General features: G+C 39.5%; 1 protein-coding gene across 4 annotated transcripts; it reads left to right on the forward strand.

The window, feature by feature from the left end:
* Window positions 1-927: 927 nt before the first annotated feature.
* Window positions 928-23,183, forward strand: LOC108344439 (phosphatidylinositol-3-phosphatase SAC1). Of its 4 annotated transcripts, none has more exons than XR_008244727.1 (16): window positions 928-1,137; window positions 1,250-1,454; window positions 1,537-1,702; window positions 1,776-1,998; window positions 5,345-5,421; window positions 7,671-7,858; window positions 7,976-8,073; window positions 13,701-13,834; window positions 13,943-14,074; window positions 19,551-19,935; window positions 20,036-20,157; window positions 20,242-20,352; window positions 20,514-20,726; window positions 21,692-21,871; window positions 22,039-22,177; window positions 22,429-22,548. XR_008244727.1 is itself a non-coding variant. In XM_052866909.1 (16 exons), exons 1-16 carry the CDS (start codon window positions 1,018-1,020, stop codon window positions 23,084-23,086), a joined length of 2,715 nt encoding a protein of 904 aa, XP_052722869.1. In that variant the 5' UTR covers window positions 930-1,017; the 3' UTR covers window positions 23,087-23,183. The 4 variants fall into 4 exon arrangements, 2 of the variants coding, with proteins under 2 accessions (XP_052722870.1, XP_052722869.1); XM_052866909.1 differs by lacking the exon at window positions 22,039-22,177 and adding an exon at window positions 22,838-23,183 and having other exon boundaries at window positions 930-1,137; window positions 22,429-22,540; XR_008244728.1 differs by lacking the exons at window positions 21,692-21,871; window positions 22,039-22,177; window positions 22,429-22,548 and adding exons at window positions 21,338-21,481; window positions 21,592-21,688.
* Window positions 23,184-23,792: the final 609 nt, after the last annotated feature.

Here is a 23,792-nt window from a genome sequence, read left to right on the forward strand (position 1 = left end):
CATGCCAGAAAATGTTTCGGTTATAATAATTAAATAACTATATTTATAGTTATATACTATATTATATATCATATATCATATAATATATTATGGATTATACTATATATATTTAACATAAAAATAGTTGTTATAATATCTATTATCAATTAGATATTTTATGAAATATTCATATTTCAAAAAATACTTATCTTGTTGACGACGTCTCACGTAGAGATGATGATTCATCTACTGTAGTTTTTACATTGTCGAAAGTTTCTGGTGTTGATCTGAAATAGTGATGTCGAGACCGAACGCTCGTCTTGGTTTCTTGTGGTTTCTAATCATCTCTCTGGTGCTCTGTTGTTTCTCCATGCTCCTCGTGGTCATCATTGGGTTTGACGCTCGGCCCCACGGTGGGCGCCAAAATGTTTCGGTGGAAAGTTTTGGGACCGAGAGACTAACCTGCTGACGCGTCTGGGCCGCTCGCTCGCCTTCAAACTCTAGCTGTTGGTCGATCGGTGTTGGCGCAAGCCGATCGGTCTCCTTTTGGACGGGGGTGGATGTACCTGCAAAAGGTACTCCGACGCTCAAGTTAGGCGTGTGATTTTGAGGAGCCTCGGCTCTTAGTTGAATGTTTAGTGAATGATTTTCACTACTGAGTATTTTAGAGTAGCGTAGAGTGAATAATGCGTAAGTGGAACCTACCTGGCTTTCGGCCCTGGCTTTGTATTTATAATTTACCTCATGGATCCTAAGCTGATATAAGCCCAATAAAATATAAACAGAATAAGATATAAACAGATTACCTGAATATCCGGTTGTTTGTTTGTAACCACTCGGTTAATATTTTATACTATACAATTTGTATTATTTATTATTATTGTAATGATTTAAGATTATTTGGGATAATCCGCAGGAATGGTAGCAGAAGGGTATTTAAAGTTGAAAGGAGAAAGATGAAATGGGATAGGGAACGAGTGCGACAATGAAAATTGGGAGTGAAATAGATAGAGAATAGAAGACAATAGAAGAGACTAGATGGGGAAATCGGGATCAACCCCTGTCACTGCCTCTGCAAAGGTTCACCCTTCCAACGATCCCGAACTGGACCCGGACTCTTACGCCCTCGAGAAGTTCAGACTCTACGAAACCAGAGCGGTAATTATCCATTCATTCGTCACGCAATAATCTTTTACACAACCGATTAAATTAACCAGAGCGGTAATTATCTCTTACACCCTTTTACACGAAATTGCAATCGCAATCGCAGAGGTTCTACCTGATCGGAAGTGATCGGAGCAAGAGGTTCTTCCGAGTGTTGAAAATCGATCGATCAGAGCCGTCGGATCTGAATATCAGCCAAGACCCCGTCCTGTATTCACCCCAGGAGATCAAGAGCTTGCTTCAGCGGATTGCTGAGGGTAACAGAGCCACTGGCGGCCTCACTTTCGTCGCTAAGGTTTTCGGAATTGCTGGTTAGTACCTCTCTTTCTCTCTCATCATGTGTATATACATGTGTACTATATATATCTCAACCAATTTCTCTATCATTTCAAGGCTGCATCAAGTTTCTCGAGTCTTACTACTTGATTCTCGTTACTAAACGTAGACAGATTGGTGCTATATGTGGCCATGCAATCTATAGCATCAAGGAGAGCCAATTGATAACCATTCCACATGTTTCAATCCAATCTGATTTAGCTCACTCTAAGACTGAGCTCAGGTAGATAACCCTTCCAAAACGTTTACTACATCTAACAACATCAGTTTCTTACCATCACCACGTCTCACTGCAGGTACAAAAAGCTTTTGTCTAGTGTCGATTTGACCAAGGATTTTTTCTATAGTTACACTTACCCTATAATGCAAAGTTTGCAAAAGAACGTTTCTCCTAGCGAAGACGGAGGGATGTCGTATGATAATATATTTGTTTGGAATGCATATTTGACACAAGCAATCAGGTCAAGATGCAATAACACTATTTGGACCATAGCTTTAGTTCATGGTCATTTTAGGCAGGTACGTTACTTCCTTTCTGCCGTCCGTCATTCATTATAGTTCGTTTCTTGTTAAATGAAAGCCTACTTGCTCTTCTTTGAAGCATGCATTTTCATTAAAGATCCATGGTAAATTTACAATTATTTATAGTATACCTGCTGGTAGAGCAAGATGAAAAATGTCTTAACTTCACTATTACTGGAACTCGGGATAGAATAACAAGTGGTTAGCTTCAATACTCACAAAAATATATAGAAACACCCCAAACTTAGAACTTTGGTTGTCTCCTCAAACAAGAAAAAAGAAAAAGAAAATAAATACATTTATGATTTTAGAAATATAAAAGATAATTTTTTAGAAGTATTGGCCCCAAATTTCTTCTATAGAAATTAATAATTATGGCTAATTACTCGTAGAAATAAACACCTTTTATAATTTGTTTTCCTCAATTGAAATGCATCAGGTGAGTGTTCCCCTCAAGTCAGCATTAAAAATGCACAAAACAAATTTGCCCTTTATAGAGGTTGTCATAAAGGTTTTGGAGGCATGAAAGCTGAACCCCTTTGTATCTAGAAGGCAAAAGAAATAACAGGCTAGCACAAATTTGTGGGTTTCTAAAATCTAGAGGCCCTCAATAACTGGAGGCCTTATGCAAAGGGTCTTTTTGCACGGATTATTCTACATGCATGCTCTTCATCTGTCATGAAAACATAATAAAAAATGTGTGGAAGGATCACTAAGGTCTTTCTTGACTTGTAATAAGGCCTTACTAACAAATAACATGGTTTTACACGACTTGGGGAAACAAGAGAGCATTTGTGTTCTTACTTCATAAACACACATAGATGCACAAGCACACACACACATATATTTCAAACTCCTAACTAGCTTTTATTTTCTTTGAAATTATTTTGAACAATAATAATTATATATATATATATATATATATATATATATATGAACTAGGCAGGTTATTGCTTTAGATACCCAATATTTTCCTCTTTTTGGTGGGTGTGATAAACACTCTAAGGTGTGGAAAGCATTTGTTTTTCATTAGGCTCAAAGGTTCCAAAACAAAATCTTTCTGTTTGGTTCAATTGGGTAACAAAGGATAAAGATACATGTTAGGTTGGCCATTTTAGCTAAGTGATTATAATTCAAAAAATCAATGTCTTGATTCTTTCCTCGCACAAAATATGTGATCATGAAATTAAAGAGATTGAAGCAAAATAATTGTATGAAAAACAATGCAAAAAAACTGATAATTTTGAATTTCAAATCACTATCTACTATCTCACTTGGTTAGACTGTAAGTGCTAAATTTATGAAATATCAAGTCACATCCATTAATCACAATGAAAGTTATGTCTCATATTAGCTTTGAGTAAATGTATCCACAATTCTAAAATTTCTCATGCTCATATAACATGCAACTTTTTATAATTTAGAAAAAGATTACGAACCTGTGCAACTCCATTACCTCTCTAGCCAGTTGCTAATTGGTCCTCAAATCCAATTGACCATGCAAAGTAAAACATTAGTACTGTATTTCTGGATCCTGTATTTTTTTTAACTTAATGCAATAATGATTGCCAAGTACTGGATAACAGTGAGGGCCGAAAACAGTATATTTTATTGATTGATGAGACAGGCATCTGGTTGGTGGTAATGGGAAGAAATGAGAATTGTCATAAAACTTGTTATCCAAAGATGTTTTGTTGCTTTAAAACTTTTAAACTAATCCACTGTAATATATTTTTAAGTAATAATGGTTTTCAAAATCATTTTGAAGTAATTTCTTATGAGTAGTTTTCAATGAGTAAAATGCATAGAAAGTAACGAAGAGGCCCTTGACTTTCGAGACTATGTTTGTCATTCAATTCATAACATGATTCTATCTTTAGATTCATTATGGTGTTGTCTAGTAAATCCATTTCGTATCCACTTTCATACAAATATAAGAGTGATTTTAATTTTAGACTCAAATATGAATTCCATTAAAGATAAAATAAAGTACTAATATTATAATATATGTTTCAAGAAGAGCAAATAAAAAAGGAAACGGAAATCATCAATAATGCAGCAACTGTTCGGAAATTTTGTTCAGACTTCATTCAATCACGACTTTTGATTGAAATGATCTTCTATGGCTTATAAGAGCTATTTGAGTGTTTCATTTCAATAATTTGTTGCGTGTTGGAAATATAATCAGTTATTCAGATCTGGACTTAATACTTACAATTGTGCTTAAGGATCGGGTTTGAATGTACTCATTCTTGTCATGTAAGAATCTTGTGTCTCATCTCTGTCCTTGTTGAGGAACGGGTATACTCATATCCACGTTCATATCGACTCTTGTAGTATCTCAAATATTTACTAAAAACAATTTTTACAAAAAAGAAGTCACATCAAGGGGGCCATGATATTGTCAAGGATTTAATGTTAGGGGGACACATTTTATTTTCTTCAATGTCCAATGTCAAGGAAGAAATGATAATTGCATAAATCTTAAAATAGATTACCAAATAACAATTGCATAAATGTGAAGTAATTGTAGAAAAGAGTAAAAAAAAACACATAACTGAAATTTAAGGGAAATTACAACATCTATTTCTTTTGCAAATGTTAAGTGAACCATTGAGAAAGAGAATGAAAAATTGTGAAGCAAAATAAGGGTTCTTAAAATGAAACAAAACTAAGAACTAAAGAGAAAAGATATAAGTGTTTGAAGTTGCCTAATAAACTAAGAGTTTACACCATTGAAATTGAGACTTGAACATTTTCACTTCATAATTAAAAAACAAGTAAAAAACTATCAAATGTGTGCCCTAGAAATGATTTAATTTGATGAAATTGAGGTTTACATTTCCTAAAATGTAATACATCGTTTGATCAAAACCACACAAAGGAAAACAATTGTTACTTGAGGTTGTGATAGAGGGAAAATACCTTTTGAATCTAGTGAACTTAGTGGACATTGAACGAGTTGAACAATTGAGAGAGAAAATGAAAGATTGTGTAGCGAAAGAAGAGTTCTTCAAATGAAACAAAACAAAGGATCAAAGAGAACAATGAAAATAAGATTTTTAGGTTACCTAATAACGAAGTGTGGTTTAGTAATATAAAATGGGTATGGAGATTGGGACAAGACAAATATGCACATACCGTCAGGTTCAATACGAGGATTCCCTGTCAAAATTGGATAGATTTGAACAATATCTATGGGTGTGGTTTATTTGCGATCCTTATTTATCCTCCATCGCCTTTACCCACTTTTATTACGTTATTTTGTTGTTTTGTCAATTAGTTTAACTATTCACAACAATTGTTATTGTATAATTTGAATTGTGGTTCTAAAAAATTGCAGAGTCGTCTATCAATTTTTGGAAGAGACTTCAGTGTTTCCCTGATTTCTAGACGATCTAGACATTTTGCAGGGACACGGTAAGCTCTTATTTTTATATTTTATTCATGTTTTTCTTATTTCACAGTTGATTCAAATGTCATGAATCACTATGATAATTTAAATTAGATAAGTGTTCTCTGTGTTTTTGTGATTATATTTTAATTTCATCCTTAGAAGTGTTTTGTTAAATTTCTAGCTATATATGATTTTTTTTCAAATTATATATTAATATAATATTCTTCTTCTCTTTCTCTGTGATGATTAATGGTAGAACTATCTAGTACATTGTAAAATTTCCCAACTAGTCAACTTTTTTCTAAAGCAATTTTCTGTAAGGATTATTTTATAATTATAGAAATAAAGTACAAATCCTTTATAATAAGGAAAAATTGGATTATATATGTATTATTAGGGACATTTTTATTCCAATTTCATATCTTTGTTATTAGAGGATGTCAAAGCTCTTCTATTTATTTATTGTCCTGTTTTCGTTTTCTTAATACAAATAAAACACTTGTGTTGTCTCATAAACACGTTTCAACTAAATGTCTCTCTCTTTCCTATAGTTTAACAGTTTGAATGACTAGTCAACTGCAAAGCAACAGTGGTTGATTGGATGGATGATGGTTGCAGTTCCTTCCACAATGAGAAAATACTCATTAGAGACCATGCTAGACCATTCTATAAATTGCTTTTTTGGTATAATTTTAAACGAGGAAGAATATTCTAAATTTCTATTGTTTCAAGATGTACGGAAGTGACTATCCTTACAAGTCTTATTTTTATCCTACATTTGAACTATAATTTTTTATGGGGCGCCTAAGTCCTACATTAAGCAATATGAGATACTCCGTTCGTTTCCTTAATAGCTAGCTTTTGAGGGTGGATTTACCAAGTGCTTGGATGTATAAATTGGTATCAAAGTTGGTTGTCAATGTATTTGAAAGGGCTATCTGTGGAGGGTTTTGACTGGTTAAGGGTTCTAACAATGGAGAGTCGTGTGAATTATCACTAAGTGAAATGTGGTAGAGTAAAAGCTGGTTATGATTCTTTGCTCTAGTTTCTGACCATGTGTGTCCCTCTCCCATTTAACTGTTCTGCACTTTTAGTTTATTCTGAGATATCCGTGTTTGACTATGCCAACTCAGTCATGTCTCCGATGTTTGAATTCATGCATGCTTTATTTTTCTTCTCATTCCACATTGATGATACACATTATCCAATTGTTTTCTTTTCTCATGTCCTTTCCATTACCTAGATCTGATGATCATAACTCTGCTTTAAGGGAACATTTTTTACGTCTTTATTTGTCCCGTGTTTATGCTGATTAGGTATATAAATGAAATGAATTCATTTCTCTAAAAAATGATCTCAACATCTTCCATGTGGGGTAAATGTGATTCGAAAATGATTAGGGAACTATTATTATTGTGTTCCTTATTCTCCTTTTTGTACACCTAGGTTTCATTCTTAGTTTTGAATTTGTTTTTTTGGTAGCCTGTTGTTTTCAACTTGTTCACCTAACTTCTCAGTGGTCTGCATTTGCAAAAGAGGTCTAGCTTTACACATTCTAAGTAAAGAATTTAACTTCATGATCTGTCCTTATGCATTCAGTCTTAAATTAGTTAGGTAGATTTGGGAGCATTTTATTGTGATTCTTGCCTAATTCAGGTTATCATTCCTCTATTTTTCAAGTTCTCTTTTTTTGAGCTTGGTGAAATATGGTTTTTCAATTGTTTAAGCTGTGATGATAGTCGTATGTATGTTGTATATTTGACTAATTATAGGCTTTGCATCGTTTGGTGCAATTTGATGGAATGATTAGTACCATATTTCTCTTATGTAATGAGTTTTGTTGCCCTGGATTGTTTTTCCTAGACTTATCTATCATTATTTTTTTGCAAGGGAAACTTCTACTCTTCTAAATAATTTTCCCTAGAACTATGATTTTTTATCCTATTTTCATTTCTTGCAATTGTTTTATTACATAGGATTGTTTATATTAGATTTTACAGTGGTTCCTGAGCCAAAGTTTTGATTTTGTGGTTATTATAGTTAGAGCAGAGTTCATAGTACACAATTGGTTAAACATTTGCTGATGCTTGTTCTCTACAATTTTACGACTTTGTGTTGGTTTGATTGGAATATATATGAATTAAACATGGAAATATTCTTTGATATCATGAGTTATATGTATTTTGAGCTGATGTTTGGTTTTACATTGTGTCTATCTGGCTATAACAGTAATGGTTAAACTAATTTTCTCTGTAATGAAAATTTTCTGCAGTTACTTGAAAAGGGGTGTTAATGATCGGGGGAGGGTTGCTAATGATGTTGAGACAGAGCAGATTGTCCTTGATGAAGAAGCTGGCTCTTGCAAGGGGAAAATGAGTTCAGTTGTGCAAATGCGTGGATCAATACCACTTTTTTGGTCACAAGAAGCATCAAGATTTAGCCCTAAGCCTGACATAATTTGTATGAAATAGTTGAGATTAATATTTATCTTGTTCATTGTTCAATTTCATGCTGTTATAAACTATAACGCAGGAAATTCTCTGTTTTTTTGTTCTTTTTTTCCTTTTTGACTTCCAGTGCAGAGGTATGATCCGACATACGAAGCAACTAAATTGCATTTTGAAGACCTTGCTAAGAGATATGGCAATCCAATTATTGTTCTGAATCTGATTAAGGTAATTCGTCAAATAAAAATAGTTAGTTAGTGCGGAAAAAGTTAGTAAATATCTATGTACTTGTTAATTGATTCTTTTTTTCTTTTAGCAAGGGACCTACATCTATTTGCATCGTGATTCTTGTAGTGAAAATTGATTTCTGTCCATGTTTCGTGCTTCTACCAAATGACTTCCCATTTGAAATTTGAATTTCAATCTATCAAGTTCTTTTCATTCATCATATCAAATCATAAGTGCAAATTGCAAATGAATAAAGATGTAAAAGAAACGCCTAACACACTGCTAACAGTGCCAAGCATGCTAGAATTTTTTTCCCTACTGTCTTTATGTTAGGGAACTAATTGTATATAAGAGGAAGAGAAAAGTCACATAGCCTAACTGCCAAGGCAGTTAGGAAGGAGGGTGTTGGGTTTCTGTTAGTCTGTTAGTAGATTGTATATAGGGAGGTTAGGAGTTGTTTAGAGGGAGTTTTTGGAGTATTATTGTTAGCGAGAACTCTTGTAGTTCTTTGGAGGGAGGTTAAGCTCTCAGTCACACAGTGTATCTTGTACTCTTGATTCTTTGGTAATACAAGGAGGTTATTCAGTGTTGAGTGGGTGTTTGACGTGGGTGATACTGGGTTTCTATAGGTTCTTGATTGTAAGGACCTATCATTTGGTCCGACCTGCCGGATCAAGAAGGCGGCAAGATCAACGATGAACAACCAAACGGAGGGAAGATTGGATAATCTTGAGATTACGGTGGAAGGAATTAAGGATGAGACGGCTGCGATCAGGCGTGACTTACAACAAATGATGAGGTTGATGGGGGGAGGTCAGAATAATCAAGGGGGTGGCACGGAAGGGAGTAGCAACTCGGTGAATGATAACCCCGAAAGACGCGACTATGGAGGAATACCGCAGAACTGGCGGAAAAGGGTGGAGTTGCCATCGTTTGAAGGGGTAGAGCCACATAGTTGGATTAACAGAGCGGAAAGGTTCTTTGACATCCAGAGGGTGGCTGAGGAGGATAAGGTTGAACTAGCCTACATTAGCATGGAAGGGAGCGCGAGTTACTGGTTCAAATATTGGAGGGAAAAAACTAAGAATCGTTCGTGGTTGGGATTGAAAGCGGGGTTGATTAATCGCTTCGGAGGGGGGTTCCGGGGCACCGTTTACGAACAGATGGCAACGCTGAGGCAAGATGGTACGGTGGAGGATTACGTAAGGAGTTTTGAGACGCTGTTGGGTCAGACCCAAGGGCTATCGGAGGAGCTGATATTGGGATTCTTCCTAGCGGGCTTACGAGAAGAGATCAAAGGCCAAGTACGAATCCAAGATCCTCCAGATTTGATGATTGCGATAAGGGTAGCGAGGGATGTTGAAGACGCCCAGAATCGAGCGCGAGGTGGAGTCTGGAACGGGGTGAAAGTGAGTTCCACGAGCACACGAGCCGCGTCGACGATCGTTAGAAGCGACAGTGATCGTAATTTCACGACGCGGACAGGTGGGACAGAAGGAGTGGGTACGACCCGAAGGGAGGGATCATCAACGGTGAGTAACGCCCAGGCGAAAGGTAATAACCCATCGGGAGGCGACCACAGGGGAAGAATGGTCAGAAACTTACCTTATCCAAAGTTTCTGAAGAGGCGGGAAGAAGGAAGGTGTTTCCGGTGCGGTGGACCATTCACTCCGGGTCATCGATGTGCGGAGAGGAGTTTAAGGGTCTTGTTACTTGCGGAGGACGAGGAGGAGGAATGGGAGGAAAATTCTAAAACGGAAGCGAATGCCCTGGAGCTGTCGGCCTGTTCGGCGGAGGGGCTGACGCCTCCCAAGACCATGAAGTTGATCGGAGTGATAGGGGAGAAAAGAGTGGTCGTCCTGATCGACAGTGGGGCTAGCCACAATTTCATTGGCCGGAGCGTGGTGGAGGAACTGGGTTTACCGGTGGATGCAACACCCACCTACGCCGTGAGCTTGGGGGACGGTCGTAAGAAATGAACAAGTGGGCGTTGCGAGAAGGTGGGTTTGAAGATGGGAGACGTCGAGGTCGAGGAAGACATGTATGTGTTTGAACTGGGGGGAGTAGATCTGATATTGGGCATTGCTTGGTTGGCAAAATTGGGGGAAGTGGTTATTAATTGGAAAGATATGTCCATGCAGTACAACGTGGCAGGTGAGTAGAGGATGATCAAAGGAGATCCAGCGCTGTCAAGACAGCTGGTAGACCCAGATGCACTTTTCAAGATAATGGATGCTGAGTCATGGTTTCTGGTTTGGGAATTGTGCATAGTGGAGCAGGGGACAGGCGGGGACGTGTGGGGCGAATTGACCGACAAACAACAGGTGGAGATCAGAGCAGTACTGCAGGCCCACTTCCGGGTGTTTCAGGAAAGAGAAGGTTACCCCCTTCACGTGATGCCCAACACCGCATAGTGCTCCAAGAGGGAATAAATCCTATAAATGTTCGACCCTATAGGTATCCTTACCTCATGAAAGAGGAAATTGAGAAACAAGTCTCGGATATGCTACGTGCGGGAATCATACGGCCAAGCCAAAGTCCTTTCTCCAGCCCCGTGATTTTGGTAAAGAAGAAGGACGAAAGCTGGAGATTCTGCATGGATTACAGGGCCTTGAATAAGGCTACAGTCCCAGATAAATTTCCAATCCCGGTTATTGAGGAACTTTTGGATGAGCTCAGGGGTGCAAGGTTCTTCTCTAAGCTGGATTTGAAAGCGGGATACCATCAGATACGCATGGGGGAGCAAGATGTCCACAAGACTGCTTTCAGAACGCATCAGGGCTTGTTCGAATTTTTGGTGATGCCATTCGGATTAATGAATGCACCTGCAACATTCCAGAGTGCCATGAACAGATTAATGGCACCTTACTTGAGGAAATGGGTGCTTGTTTTCTTTGACGACATATTGGTGTACAGCCCTTCATGGGAAGAGCATCTTCAGCATTTAAAGATGGTGTTGCAGCTGCTGGAACAGAACGGCTGGGTGGCCAATAGGAAAAAATGCGAGTTTGGGAAAAGGAAAATTCAATATTTGGGACACCAGATATCGGAGAAAGGAGTGGAGATGGACCAGGAAAAAATTAAGGCCGTGTTGGAATGGGAAGAACCCAGAAATTTGAAAGCATTGAGGGGATTTTTGGGTTTAACGGGGTATTATAGGAGATTCGTGCAGAGATATGGGGAATTAGCCAAACCCCTCACGGAGTTGTTAAAAAAGGAAAAGTTTGAATGGTCAGAGCGAGCCAAGACAGCCATGGATACTCTGAAGGCGGTGATGACATCTGCACCGGTCCTGGCGTTGCCCGATTTCACGCAAGAATTTCACGTGGAGTGTGATGCTTCGGGGTATGGAGTGGGGGCTGTGTTGATGCAAAATAAGAAGCCCATTGCTTTCTTTAGCAAGGCGCTGTCGGAGGGATCTCGAAGTAAGTCTATATACGAGAAAGAGTTGATGGCGGTGGTGTTGGCCATCCAGCATTGGCGACCCTATCTATTAGGAAGGAGGTTCGTAGTTCACACCGACCAGCGCAGCCTCAAATACTTGCTGGAGCAGCGGATAACGACGCATAACCAGCAGAACTGGATAGCAAAATTGATGGGTTACGATTTCGAAATTGTTTATAAGTTAGGCAGTTCGAACAAGGTCGCAGACGCATTATCGCGAAAAGAGGAAGGTGGTACTGAGGAGGTTGAACTGCAAGCTATTTCCAGGCCCTACTGGCACAATTTTCAGGAGGTTTTGAAAGAAGTGGAGGAGGATGACATGCTTCGAAAAATAATAGAGGATGTCAGAGGGGACCCAAATAGCCATGAAGCCTATACCTTGGAGAATGACCGCCTACACTACAAAGGAAGGCTGGTTTTATCAGCTAAGTCGAGTTGGATTCCCAAACTCTTAGCAGAGTTTCACATGACAAGCACTGGCGGTCATTCGGGAGTGTTTCGTACTTACCGAAAGATAGCCCAATCACTATATTGGCCAGGCATGAAGAAAACAATAACAGAGTTTGTGGCTGCCTGTGTAATTTGTCAGCAGCATAAATATTAGCTGCTTCTCCCCAGGGTCTTTTGCAACCACTGCCGATTCCACAGGCCATTTGGGAAGAGATAAGTCTTGATTTTATCGTGAAGCTACCCAAATCCCATGGGTTTGATGCAATATTGGTGGTAGTTGACCGGTTAAGTAAATACGGTCATTTCATAGCGCTGAAGCATCCTTATTCCGCACGCACGGTGGCAGAGGTTTTCATACAAGACATAGTTAAGCTGCATGGGATCCCTACGTCAATAGTCAGTGATAGAGACCCTCTCTTTTTGAGTGTTTTCTGGAAAGAGCTTTTCAAGATGCAGGGTACCCAGCTCAACATGAGCACGACATACCATCCGGAAACGGATGGCCAAACTGAGGTGGTGAACAGAATTTTGGAGGGGTATTTGAGGTGTTTTTGCTCAGAACAGCCGAAGAGTTGGAAGACGATGCTTGCATGGGCTGAATACTGGTATAACACCAGTTATCAAAGTGCAGCAAAGTGCTCACCTTTTGAAATAGTATATGGACGCACTCCACCAACGTTGAGTCGTTTTATTCCCGGTGAGACATCGGTGGAGTCAGTGGCACAAGATTTGTTATCAAGGGATGAGGCTTTAAAACAATTGAAGGTTCATTTACGACAAGCTCAGGAGGCAATGGTCACTCAAGCTAATAGAAGAAGGAGAGAAGCAGATATTCAGGTGGGGGATTGGGTATATTTAAAGATTAGACCCCATAGACAGTCGTCCATGCGTCTTAGGTTGCACCCGAAGCTATCTGCCAGGTATTATGGACCTTTTGAGGTGTTACAACAGGTGGGGAAAGTAGCCTTTCGTTTACAATTACCCGAGGCAGCAAGAATACATCCTATATTTCACGTGTCCCAACTAAAGAAAGCTGTGGGTGAGAAGAGGGTGGAGAAGGCACTGCCGGCTGAGTTACAAGCAGATGGACCCATGTTTTGGCCGGTGAGGATTTTAGACAGAAGAACAAGGCAGCTGGCATCAGAGGAAATACCACAGGTGTTGGTAGAGTGGCAAGAAGGGGGCCAGGAGGGCGCCACCTGGGAAGACGTGGCAACCATACAGGAGCAGTATCCTGAATTCAACCTTGGGGTCAAGGTTGTTGGAGGGGAGGGGAGTAATGTTAGGGAACTAATTGTATATAAGAGGAAGAGAAAAGTCACATAGCCTAACTGCCAAGGCAGTTAGGAAGGAGGGTGTTGGGTTTCTGTTAGTCTGTTAGTAGATTGTATATAGGGAGGTTAGGAGTTGTTTAGAGGGAGTTTTTGGAGTATTATTGTTAGCGAGAACTCTTGTAGTTCTTTGGAGGGAGGTTAAGCTCTCGGTCACACAGTGTATCTTGTACTCTTGATTCTTTGGTAATACAAGGAGGTTATTCAGTGTTGAGTGGGTGTTTGACGTGGGTGATACTGGGTTTCTATAGGTTCTTGATTGTAAGGACCTATCACTTTAGCTCTGAATCCTCTACCGAATATGGTTCTTTGTTACATGTGTTTGCATTAATGAATTGCGTCTTTTGTAAAATAGAAAATATTTTATAGTTTCTTGTAGCTCATTTAAAAGATGAAATGCAGACAGTTGAGAAAAGGCCTCGAGAAATGATGCTGAGACGTGAATTTGCAAGTGCTGTTGGTTATCTTAACCAAATTCTACCAGTAGAGAACCATCTTAGATTTATTCACTGGGACTTTCACAAATTTGCAAAAAGGTAAGCCTACTGTGCTTTATCTCTTAGTCTCACAGTGGTGGTCTTTTACTTTTCCTGCATTTCAAACATATATGTGACTATTCTATATTCTTTTGTGCCTTTTCAAAGCAAGTCGGCCAATGTTTTAGCAGTTTTAGGAGCTGTAGCAAGTGAAGCGCTTGATTTAACTGGTTTTTACTACAGTGGTAAACCCAGTATAATAAAGAGGGCCAACAAGAGTAATCGAACTAGCACAGGAAGGTATAATCTATCATTGAAATTGTTACTTGACATTCAATACAGTGTTTTTCTTGTTTTTTTACATATTTTTTTTCGAATTGTAACTCTTAACATGGAATTACATTTTTTACTATCCAGTATTATCTAACCAAGCCCTCTTGTTTTCCATAAAATAGCAAAGATAGGAAAAAAATGCAGGGTCCTGTTACCTTTTCCACCTCATACTTCTGCTTTGAGGTTTGACCACCTGCTGCTCTATAGCCTTCACTGTTAATATATGCTCTTTCCAGAATTAAGAAACATAGAACTAGAAGTCTCCATGAAAATCATGAACTTTTTGAATAAATTCATATCCTTTCTTGTTTTGAATAAATTCATATCCTTTCTTGTTTTGAATAAATTCATATCCGTTCTGGGAGTAGGCAATCTCTATTCCAAGAAAATATTTGAGTTTTCCTAAGTCTTTCATTTCAAATTGAGCTGCCAATTTATCTTTTAGTGCCAATTTTTCTATTTCATCATCTCCTACAATAATCATATCATTTACATAGACAAACAATAGAGTGAGTTTACTTGTAGAAGAGTGCTTTATGAATAGAGTGTGATCTCCTTGGCTTTCTTAGTATCCCAAGGAAACCATTGCTTTTGTAAATCTTCCAAACCATGCTCTAGTGGATTGCTTAAGCCCATACAATGCTTTCTTCAGGAGGCATACTGATAGGTTCTTTTAATCAAGAACCTATGAATAGCACTAGAAACACAACACAGAACAGGTACTCGGAATTATACAGCCTCCTTTTATTGAAAAGAATCAACAAGAATGGTGTTACAACGTAACCCGAGAGCTTAACCTCTCTCCAAAGAACTACAAGAGTTCTCGCAAAACAATAATACTCCAAAACTGTCCTCTCACCAACCAAGCCACCCCTTTTATACTGACTTTCCTAACTGCCTTGGCAGTTAGGCTGGGTAACGTTTCTCCTTCTACTATATACAATTAGTTCCCTAACATTACTCCCCTTCCCCCAACAACCTTGTCCCCAAGGTTGAATACCGGAAACTGCTCTTTTTTAGTCGCCTCGTCTTCCCACGGTTGCCGCCCTCTTGTCCCCTTCTTGCCAATCTAACAACACCTGAGGTATTTCTTCTTACTCCAGCTGCCTTGTCCTTCTGTCAAAAATCCTTACCAGCCAAAACATGGGTCGGTAGGCTTGTAATTCAGCTGGAAGTTCCTCTCAACCCTCTTCTCACCCACAGCCTTCTTTAGTTGGGGAACGTGAAATATTGGGTGTATTCTTGCTGCCTCGGGTAATTGTAAACGAAAAGCTACTTTCCTCATCTGCTGTACCCGTGCAGGGAGCTTCAGTCAATTGGCCCAACACATCATCGCCTGTCCCCTGCTCCACTACGCACATTTCCCAAAACTGAAACCATGACTTAGCGTCCATTATTTTTGTAAATACGTCTGTGTCACCCAGCTGTCCTGCCAAGGCTGGGTCACTGCAGATTTTCTTCTTCTCTCCATCCACCACATACAGCATAGACATTTCTTTCCAGTTAATAACCACCTCACCCAGTTTTGCCAACCATGCAATACCCAATATTAAATCCACTCCACCGAGATCAAACACATGCATGTCCTCCTCTACCTTCACATTACCCAGCTTCAATCCCACCTTTTCACATTGCCCCCGAGTCCACTTCTTACACCCGTCACCCAAACTCACCGCGTATGTGGCCGTTTCTGTTACCGGAAGCCTTAGTTCCTCCACCACCTTCTGGCTAATGAAATTGTGGCTGGCCCCACTATCGATCAGGACTACCACTCTTCTCTCCCATATCAACCCGGTCAACTTCAGGGTCTTGGAAGGCGTCAGCCCCTCCGCCGAACATGCCGACAGCTCCAGGGTTTTTGCTTCCAGGTTAAAGTTTTCCTCCCATTCCTCCTCCTCGTCTTCCGCTAGTAACAGGACCCTTAAGCTCTTCTCCCCACATCGATGACCCGGAGCGAATGGTCCACCGCATCGGAAACACCTTCCTTCTTCCCGCCTCTTCAGAAACTCTGGATAAGGTAAGTTTCTGACCATTCTTCCCCTGTTATCGCCTCCCGATGTGGTAACATCCATCTTTCCCTCCTCATCCTTCATTCTAATGGTAAGGCCATTCGACCAAGTACTGAGAGGTTGTTTGGACTGTAAGACCGTTCGGCCTTTGAATCTAATTGTAAGACCGTTCGGCCAATGACTAGGAGACCGTTTTGAGTGTAAAACCGTTCGGCATTTTACTGTAGCTATAAGACCGTTCAGTTCCTCCCGTCCTCTTCCATTCTGGTTCGTCAGTCCTCTCCCGTGCGGATCCGGCAATCCTCTCCCGTTGGCTTCCCGACGTCCTCTCCCGTTCGGTTCTGTTAGTCCCCTCACGTTCGATTCCGGTCTTCTCACGTTCGGATCCAACAGTCCTCTTCTACCGTTCGGCTCAATTCCCACTATCTTTATACCGTTCGGCTCTCTTCCCACTATATTTATACCGTTCGGCTCTTTATCTATCGAACCATGCAGCTCCATCGCTTTTGGCTGAATAGGGCCACCAGCCGAGAGAGTGGACAACTCCGTCTGCTTCAGGTCTAATTCTATCTCGGACCGCTCGGCAACCTCACCTGGGATATTGCGCTTGACCTCAGACCACTCGACAACCCTCGATTGGCCTGTGTTATAGCGATCGGCCTCGTACTGTGTCCACTGACCGCTCGTTCGTCTCCAAGACGACTGGTCTTCTATGTCCTTGGACCGCTTGGCAAATCTCGATCGGCTTGAGTTATAGCGATCGGCCTCGGACTGTTCGGCTAATCCCGCTCGGTCTGGTCTACAGTACTTGGCCTCGTACCGCTCAGTAACCGCTTCTCGCGTTCGTCCCCCAGATGACTCGTCTTCTATTCCGCTCCCTTTTCTTACCTTTTCGCCTCCCTGCACATACTCTTCCCCTGTCGCTACCTGTTTCGATGCCGCCAAACGCTCAACAATGGTTCCAAACCTTATCACCAGGGCCTCCTTCAAGCCATCCCAGGAACGGTTCTTGGCTTTCTCCTTCCAGGCTCTGAACCAGTAGCCCGTGCTGCCCTTCATGCTTAAGTCCGCGAACTGCACTTTCTCCTCCTCCGCTACTCCTTGAAGCTCGAAAACCCTCTCCGCCCTATTGATCCAGTTTAACGGGTCCAACCCTTCGAAAGCGGTTAATTCACCCCTTTTCCGCCATTGATTTTGCACCTCCTGGTGATCGCCACAGTGATTGTGGGTTTGGGTCCCACCGTAATCGCCACCCACTCTCCCTCCAATATCCTCCTTGCACCGTCGCTGGTTCCCTTTGACGTAAGCCTGACTTCCACCTGATTGTTCGTCGTTGTTGTGAGCCCACGCCCCCATCATCCTCATTATTTCTTGCAAATCTTGGCGTATTGCAGCATAATTTTGGCGTATTGCAGCATAATTTTGGCGTATTGCTGCATAATCTGGTCGTAGCTCCCCTATCTGTGCCTTCATTCTATCAACCGCAATTTCCTTCACCCGCACACGATTCCGGTGGCGTCTCAATCCGGCAGTTTCTCGATTACTTCTTGATCCTTCACCCCCACTCCGATCCGGCAGGTCAGACCAAATGATAGGTTCTTTTAATCAAGAACCTATGAATAGCACTAGAAACACAACACAAAACAGGTACTCAGAATTATACAGCCTCCTTTTATTGAAAAGAATCAACAAGAATGGTGTTACAACGTAACCCGAGAGCTTAACCTCTCTCCAAAGAACTGCAAGAGTTCTCGCAAAACAATAATACTCCCTGTCCTCTCACCAACCAAGCCACCCCTTTTATACTGACTTTCCTAACTGCCTTGGCAGTTAGGCTGGGTAACGTTTCTCCTTCTACTATATACAATTAGTTCCCTAACACATACCTTGCTTCTTTCATTTTTTACTTCAAAGCCCAGGAGGCTCCAGTGACCTTTTCTGAGACAACGACAGCGTGTGGGTCACACAGAAAAAAAAAAGGAGCAGAACTTAAAACTCAGATCTACTCAAATATAGGCCAAACGGGTCGTCACCGACCCTAGGAACAGACTCAGGAGGCTTTGACGACTCTGTCTGTGGCGGTGGCGGAAAGTGAGTTTCACCGGAGGTGGGTGTGTGGGCTATACGCGCCGACGACGGTGGCGGCGAGTGGCGGCTTCTCTCCTGGAGCAACGTCCGACGTTGTGGTCGTCGGTGTTGGGCGCATCTTTCTGCCCTATCAACGACCCCAACCGGCGACGACGGTAGTCGGACAGCGGCAACAGCGGTAGTCGGACAGCGGCAGCGGCGCGACTTGTGCAACGGGATGGAGCTCCAAGATCAGAGCTCTGACACCAAGTAGAAAATAGGACTGATTTTATTATTCTGAATCATGAAAAATACATTTTCATATTCTCTATTTATGACAATCTAATTCTCCTAAAAAGAGAAATAGGAAAACTAAGGAAACAAAATAAAATAGAAGATTATACATCTATTTTCCCTAATTAGGAAGATTCTAAAGATGTCTTCTCTAATTACAATAATAACTAAGAAAAAAATTCAAACCAGAACCTTGCTCTAATACCCAATGATACGATCTTGTTTAGGAAAAAGTATGGGGAATAAAGAATGTGGAACAAGAGAGAAATGGAGATGCCACAGTCTAACAGATTGATAAGTTAAGTGAAGATTCGCCACAGAAATCTTAGTCTTTGATAAGAATTAAAGTTCTAATACAAGAACAAACATAAACTTCTCTCAAAAAATACAAATGCATATAATATGACTCAAGTGTTTACATCAACTTTTAGTATTTCTATTACCTCGGAATCCTAAAATAAGCCCACAACACAAAACTAACAGAAAATGAAAATTACAGACGCAAACTTTCACTTTCACTTATTGAGGTCCACTCGCCTAGCAAACACTGATTGGGTCGCCCAACAAATTTAACATTTTGTAAAATTAAAATAAAATTAAAATTTATTTAATTTCTTAAATTATTCTATAATTGTGTTCATGATCTTCATGTTCTTTATTTTCCTCCTTCATGGAATATTATAAGTTTCATGGAGACGTGTTATCTTTGACCTTGTCATAGATCCTTTGAATGACAAATGTTCTTCCTCAAGTTCTTCTCATATATGTTTAGGAGATAATACTTTATCATACCCTCTTTCTTGAAGAGAATTTATTCTCAAATTTGTACTACTTGAAGATTCCTTATCACGTGAAGTGTGGCCTAGGACCAAACAACAAACGGAACCGTAAACTAACAGCTCAAACCTATTACTAAGAATATCAATCTTTGGCTGGGTTTGTCTGTGTACTGGGCTGACAGCCCAACAGAATGCTACTGCAGTTTTATTTTATCATAATTGTAAAAGTGCAACATGTTGCTTTAGAGAATGGAAGTTCTATTTATGTTTTCAACTAATTCTTTATTTTGTTAGGGATGCTTCACTGAGAGATCTGAGAGCTAGTTCTGGTGATATTGTGAGGATTGGGAACAGTAATGAAATGATAAACTCTGTGGTTAACCGAGACAAAGAGACTGACACTAACCATCAGAATAAAAAAGATAATTTTAGTAGTGATGCACCACATTTTCAGAGTGGAGTTCTTCGTACCAACTGCATTGACTGCTTGGACCGTACAAATGTTGCCCAGTATGCATATGGTCTTCAAGCTTTAGGACGCCAGCTCCATGCAATGGGTTTGAGTGATGTGCCCAAAGTGGATCCTGATAGTAGTATCGCTGCAGCTCTAATGGATATGTATCAAAGCATGGGGGATGCTCTTGCTCAGCAGTATGGTGGTTCAGCAGCTCACAATACTGTATGACATATTTTATGAGATTCTCCTTCACAAATATCTAGTCTCCGTCTTCTTCTGCTGTTTGCTATAATACATGTGTGTATATTTTGGTGAATGACAGGTGTTTCCGGAGAGGCAGGGAAAGTGGAAAGCAACAACACAATCAAGAGAGTTTTTGAAGTCCATAAAACGATATTATAGCAATGCTTACACAGATGGTGAAAAGCAAGATGCAATAAACTTGTATTATTCCTCTGTCCCTTGGTTAATCTAGTGTTGAATAAATAATTAATATTTTAAATATTTAATATATTGTTCTTTTTCCAGATTTTTAGGTTACTTCCAACCACATGAAGGGAAACCTGCTCTGTGGGAGCTGGATTCAGATTATTATCTCCATGTATCTGGGGTTGGGGATGATCTAATTCCTGAGAAGTGGTGAGTCATCCTAGTTAAATTGGCTGATATTAAAATCTATTAGTGACATGCACATGCTTCTATGATATTTAGAATTGATTTTCTCATTTCTTTTGTATGTAAATACAGTTTCTATTGTTTATTTTCCCTATCAGTTCATATTTTCTTCCTGAATTTTTCAGTTCTGAACCGAATCCTAAGCCTTCTGAAAGTGGTGGAATAGTATTCACCCCAATACCCGCTTGCAGAGAAGACTTTTTACGGATAAAGTTGACATCGTTTGACAAGTTAATTGAGAAGACCTGTAGTACAATTAAAAATGTAAGACTATGCTCTGAACCTGATCAAAGACCAGGTGGGAGTTCTGGAAACAGTGGAGTGGCACCTGATGCAGCGTAATTTCTCTTATTCTGAGTTGCTGTTTAATGATTTTATTTCTCGTTTATTGTACTTTTTATAGACTGCTTCCCTTTTCTCGTGATTTTCTGACATGCATATGTAAATATTAGAAATTTTCTTGCCATTCCACTTAAAGACCAGTTCCTGTAGCTTTGGTTCTTATTATAAGACAAAAGTAGCTGATTTTGTCTCTCCCTGCTTCTTAGTACTTACTTGACCGGTTTTATCATTTCAAAAATAATTTGTTAGGACTGGAAATGTGGGCTTACATTTTGAAACTAGGCCCGGGATTTGGAGAGTGCAGGAGAGGAGAAACAAGGGTGTGAATAAAAATGCTGATGTGGCAAAGGGTGTAACAAAATTAGTTAAGGTGTGAGAAGTAGTGGGAATATAAATGGGAGGAGAATGACCCTGTTTCTTCTTCTACTTTTTGGGTCTCTGACATAATTGGTCCGCATGCCATATTGTCCTGTGCTTTTTAGCTTCTGTCCCTTCAACTAATTTTCTATCAATGCTCAGGAATCTAATTGAGATAGTTTTGTTTGATTGGTTTATGAATGCCTATTAAATTTTGTGATTATGAATGAATAATTCACCGCATGTTCAGTTCAGATTCTAACTAACACAAGCAGCAAAAAGTTGGATTCCTTTCAATCAACTCCCTCTGATGTCAAACAACATCAAATAGAAGCAATCCATTAATCCGCTTGATAATTTTGGTAGATTATTTAGAAGACAATCTCTCTTGAAAGTAAGATTAGAATCACCATTTCTAGATGAATGTAATTTCTGTTTAAACTTAGTTGCCATTTAAGCCATTCCTTCCACCCTAACCATGTACATCATTTTGTATGGAAATAGTGGGTAGAATTTCTGACTAGTGTGAGATGCAAAAGCTATTCAGTGATCTAAGTAACTTGAGGTAATTTTGTCGAGACAATGATTGTTTGTTAATCCCCAGTGAGATACAGCTAAAAAGCCCGAATTGGCTTTTTGGCCAGAGAAAGTACGAAGAGGGTTCCTCTGCTGCAAAAGTAGCTTCTCATGAAACTGACGTTGAAGGATCTCATGCTAATGGATTTTGTGACTTGAATTGGCTTTCTTCTGGCAGTGATATGAATGAAGAGGATGTTTTCCAAAGGTATGTATCTTAAAAGTTCATTATCCTTGTGTGACTTCATTGCACCTTCCATTTTTCCTTTCATGATCAGTATCCCATTTGATTATTTTTCTGTTGGCTAACGTTTACACTGTAGGTCGCTATAAAACTCATTTGTATGTTTACATTGTGCGTTGTGATTTTTTTAGCTCTAGACAGAGCTGCCATGCTGATAATGGGGAACAGGCTTGGTGCATTTGAATTTGATCCGTTAAGTTGAGCTGGTGCTCTTAATATTTTAAGTGACCACGAATAATTCTAAACTTGTTTATTTTCTACAATTAAGAAGTAAGTTCATGCTACAGTTGGTTTAAATTATAATGAATGAAGGATTTCTTTTAAAAATTTATGAAGTGCTTGTCTAGGATTTACTGTATTTATAACTACCTGAAATCCCATTCTTCATTGGTTGGGAATCCAGTGTTGTCTCTTCCGGCATATTAACACTGTAGACAGTCCCACATTCTTTGTTCTCACTTGATGCCTTTAGCTTGTTCAGTTTACAGATGATGCTCTTTTTATACTTTTTAATCTGGTAGGTACCTTGCAATGACCTCAGCAAATGAGGCGAATGGGTGGTATGGAGGTAGTCTCCTCGGCGATCAAGATGAAAGCAGTGAGATATATAAACATTATGCCGAGCTATGTCAGGTATGTGCTTTAACCGTGAGAAATATAAACATGCCCACATAACTAGTACTTTGTATCTGGACTTATGTATGAAACACTTACCATTGCTTGCTTCAAAGAAAGCGCTGTCAGAGGTACAAATCTCTCCTTTAGTTTAAGTACATGCTGGGTTGATTGGCATGTTATATTTTTAATAAGAAATGACAAAGAAATAAATATGAAATGAAGCAGATAAAATAGCATCTTTATTAGGATGTGATATGCATGTTTGCTGCCAAAATGTAGTTTTTACTGCCTTTATCCTTGGCATGCATGCAGGGACCTGCCTTGGAACTTTTCCAAAATGACTCTGAGAGGGAGCAACACTACGCAGATGCTTTAAGCACGAGTTCATATGAAATTGTTAATGATACTAGCGTTGCGACAGAAATGGAAGCAGCTCTAAAGGAGTATGACCAAGTTGGTGCGGACCTTGGGATCATTCCCAGATCTTGTAAATTCTTTGCCGATGATCCGAGTTGGCTTACAAGATGGTTAACTGGGGAAGAAAAACTACAAAGGATATGATGGGTTATTATTTTGACATGTATAATTTGAACATTTGTTTCTGTACTATTTTAACTCGTAGTTCCTTATACAAAAGACGTTGTCAGTTTTCTTATCATTTGGTCAGGCCTTATATATATATAATTAATTTTTCTTTTTTAAATTTGAGCACATTTTTTCTCCATAGGATTGCCTTGGTTATTCCATACTCAAACTGAAGTTTAGTTCCGGTACTTTTACTATACTTAGGTTTTAGTTCTTATAATTTTATTCTAATTGTTTTAATCCTTATAATATATAGAGATGGGTTCTAATGAATTTGCTTTGAAGTGCTATTGTTTTGCTTTTTCAGACATTTTGGATATTTAGGGATGAATGAAACTAGTAAGGATGAAATGTTCTATGTTGTTTTCCCTTATTTTAAAGTGGGATACAATGATGCATGCATAGACTGAATTTTTCTTGTAACTGGATAGATAGGAAATAATCTAACTAAATAGGACAAAACAGCAGAACAGAAAGGAAAAAACAAAATAAATAGGAAGCATGACAAATAGTTCTTGAACCATCCAGAATTGGCAAAATTAGTATGACAAACTTGCTGTGCTTCTTCTACCTGAAGTGGGACAACTAATGGTATTTTGATATCCCACATAAATCGGAGGCGAGAATATTGATTCCAGAGAGGTTTGGAGAGACACTTTTGTAGAAAAGCGTAACAATTTTA

The sequence above is a fragment of the Vigna angularis genome, chromosome 8 (assembly GCF_016808095.1).
Source record: "Vigna angularis cultivar LongXiaoDou No.4 chromosome 8, ASM1680809v1, whole genome shotgun sequence".
Taxonomy (NCBI): domain Eukaryota; kingdom Viridiplantae; phylum Streptophyta; class Magnoliopsida; order Fabales; family Fabaceae; genus Vigna; species Vigna angularis.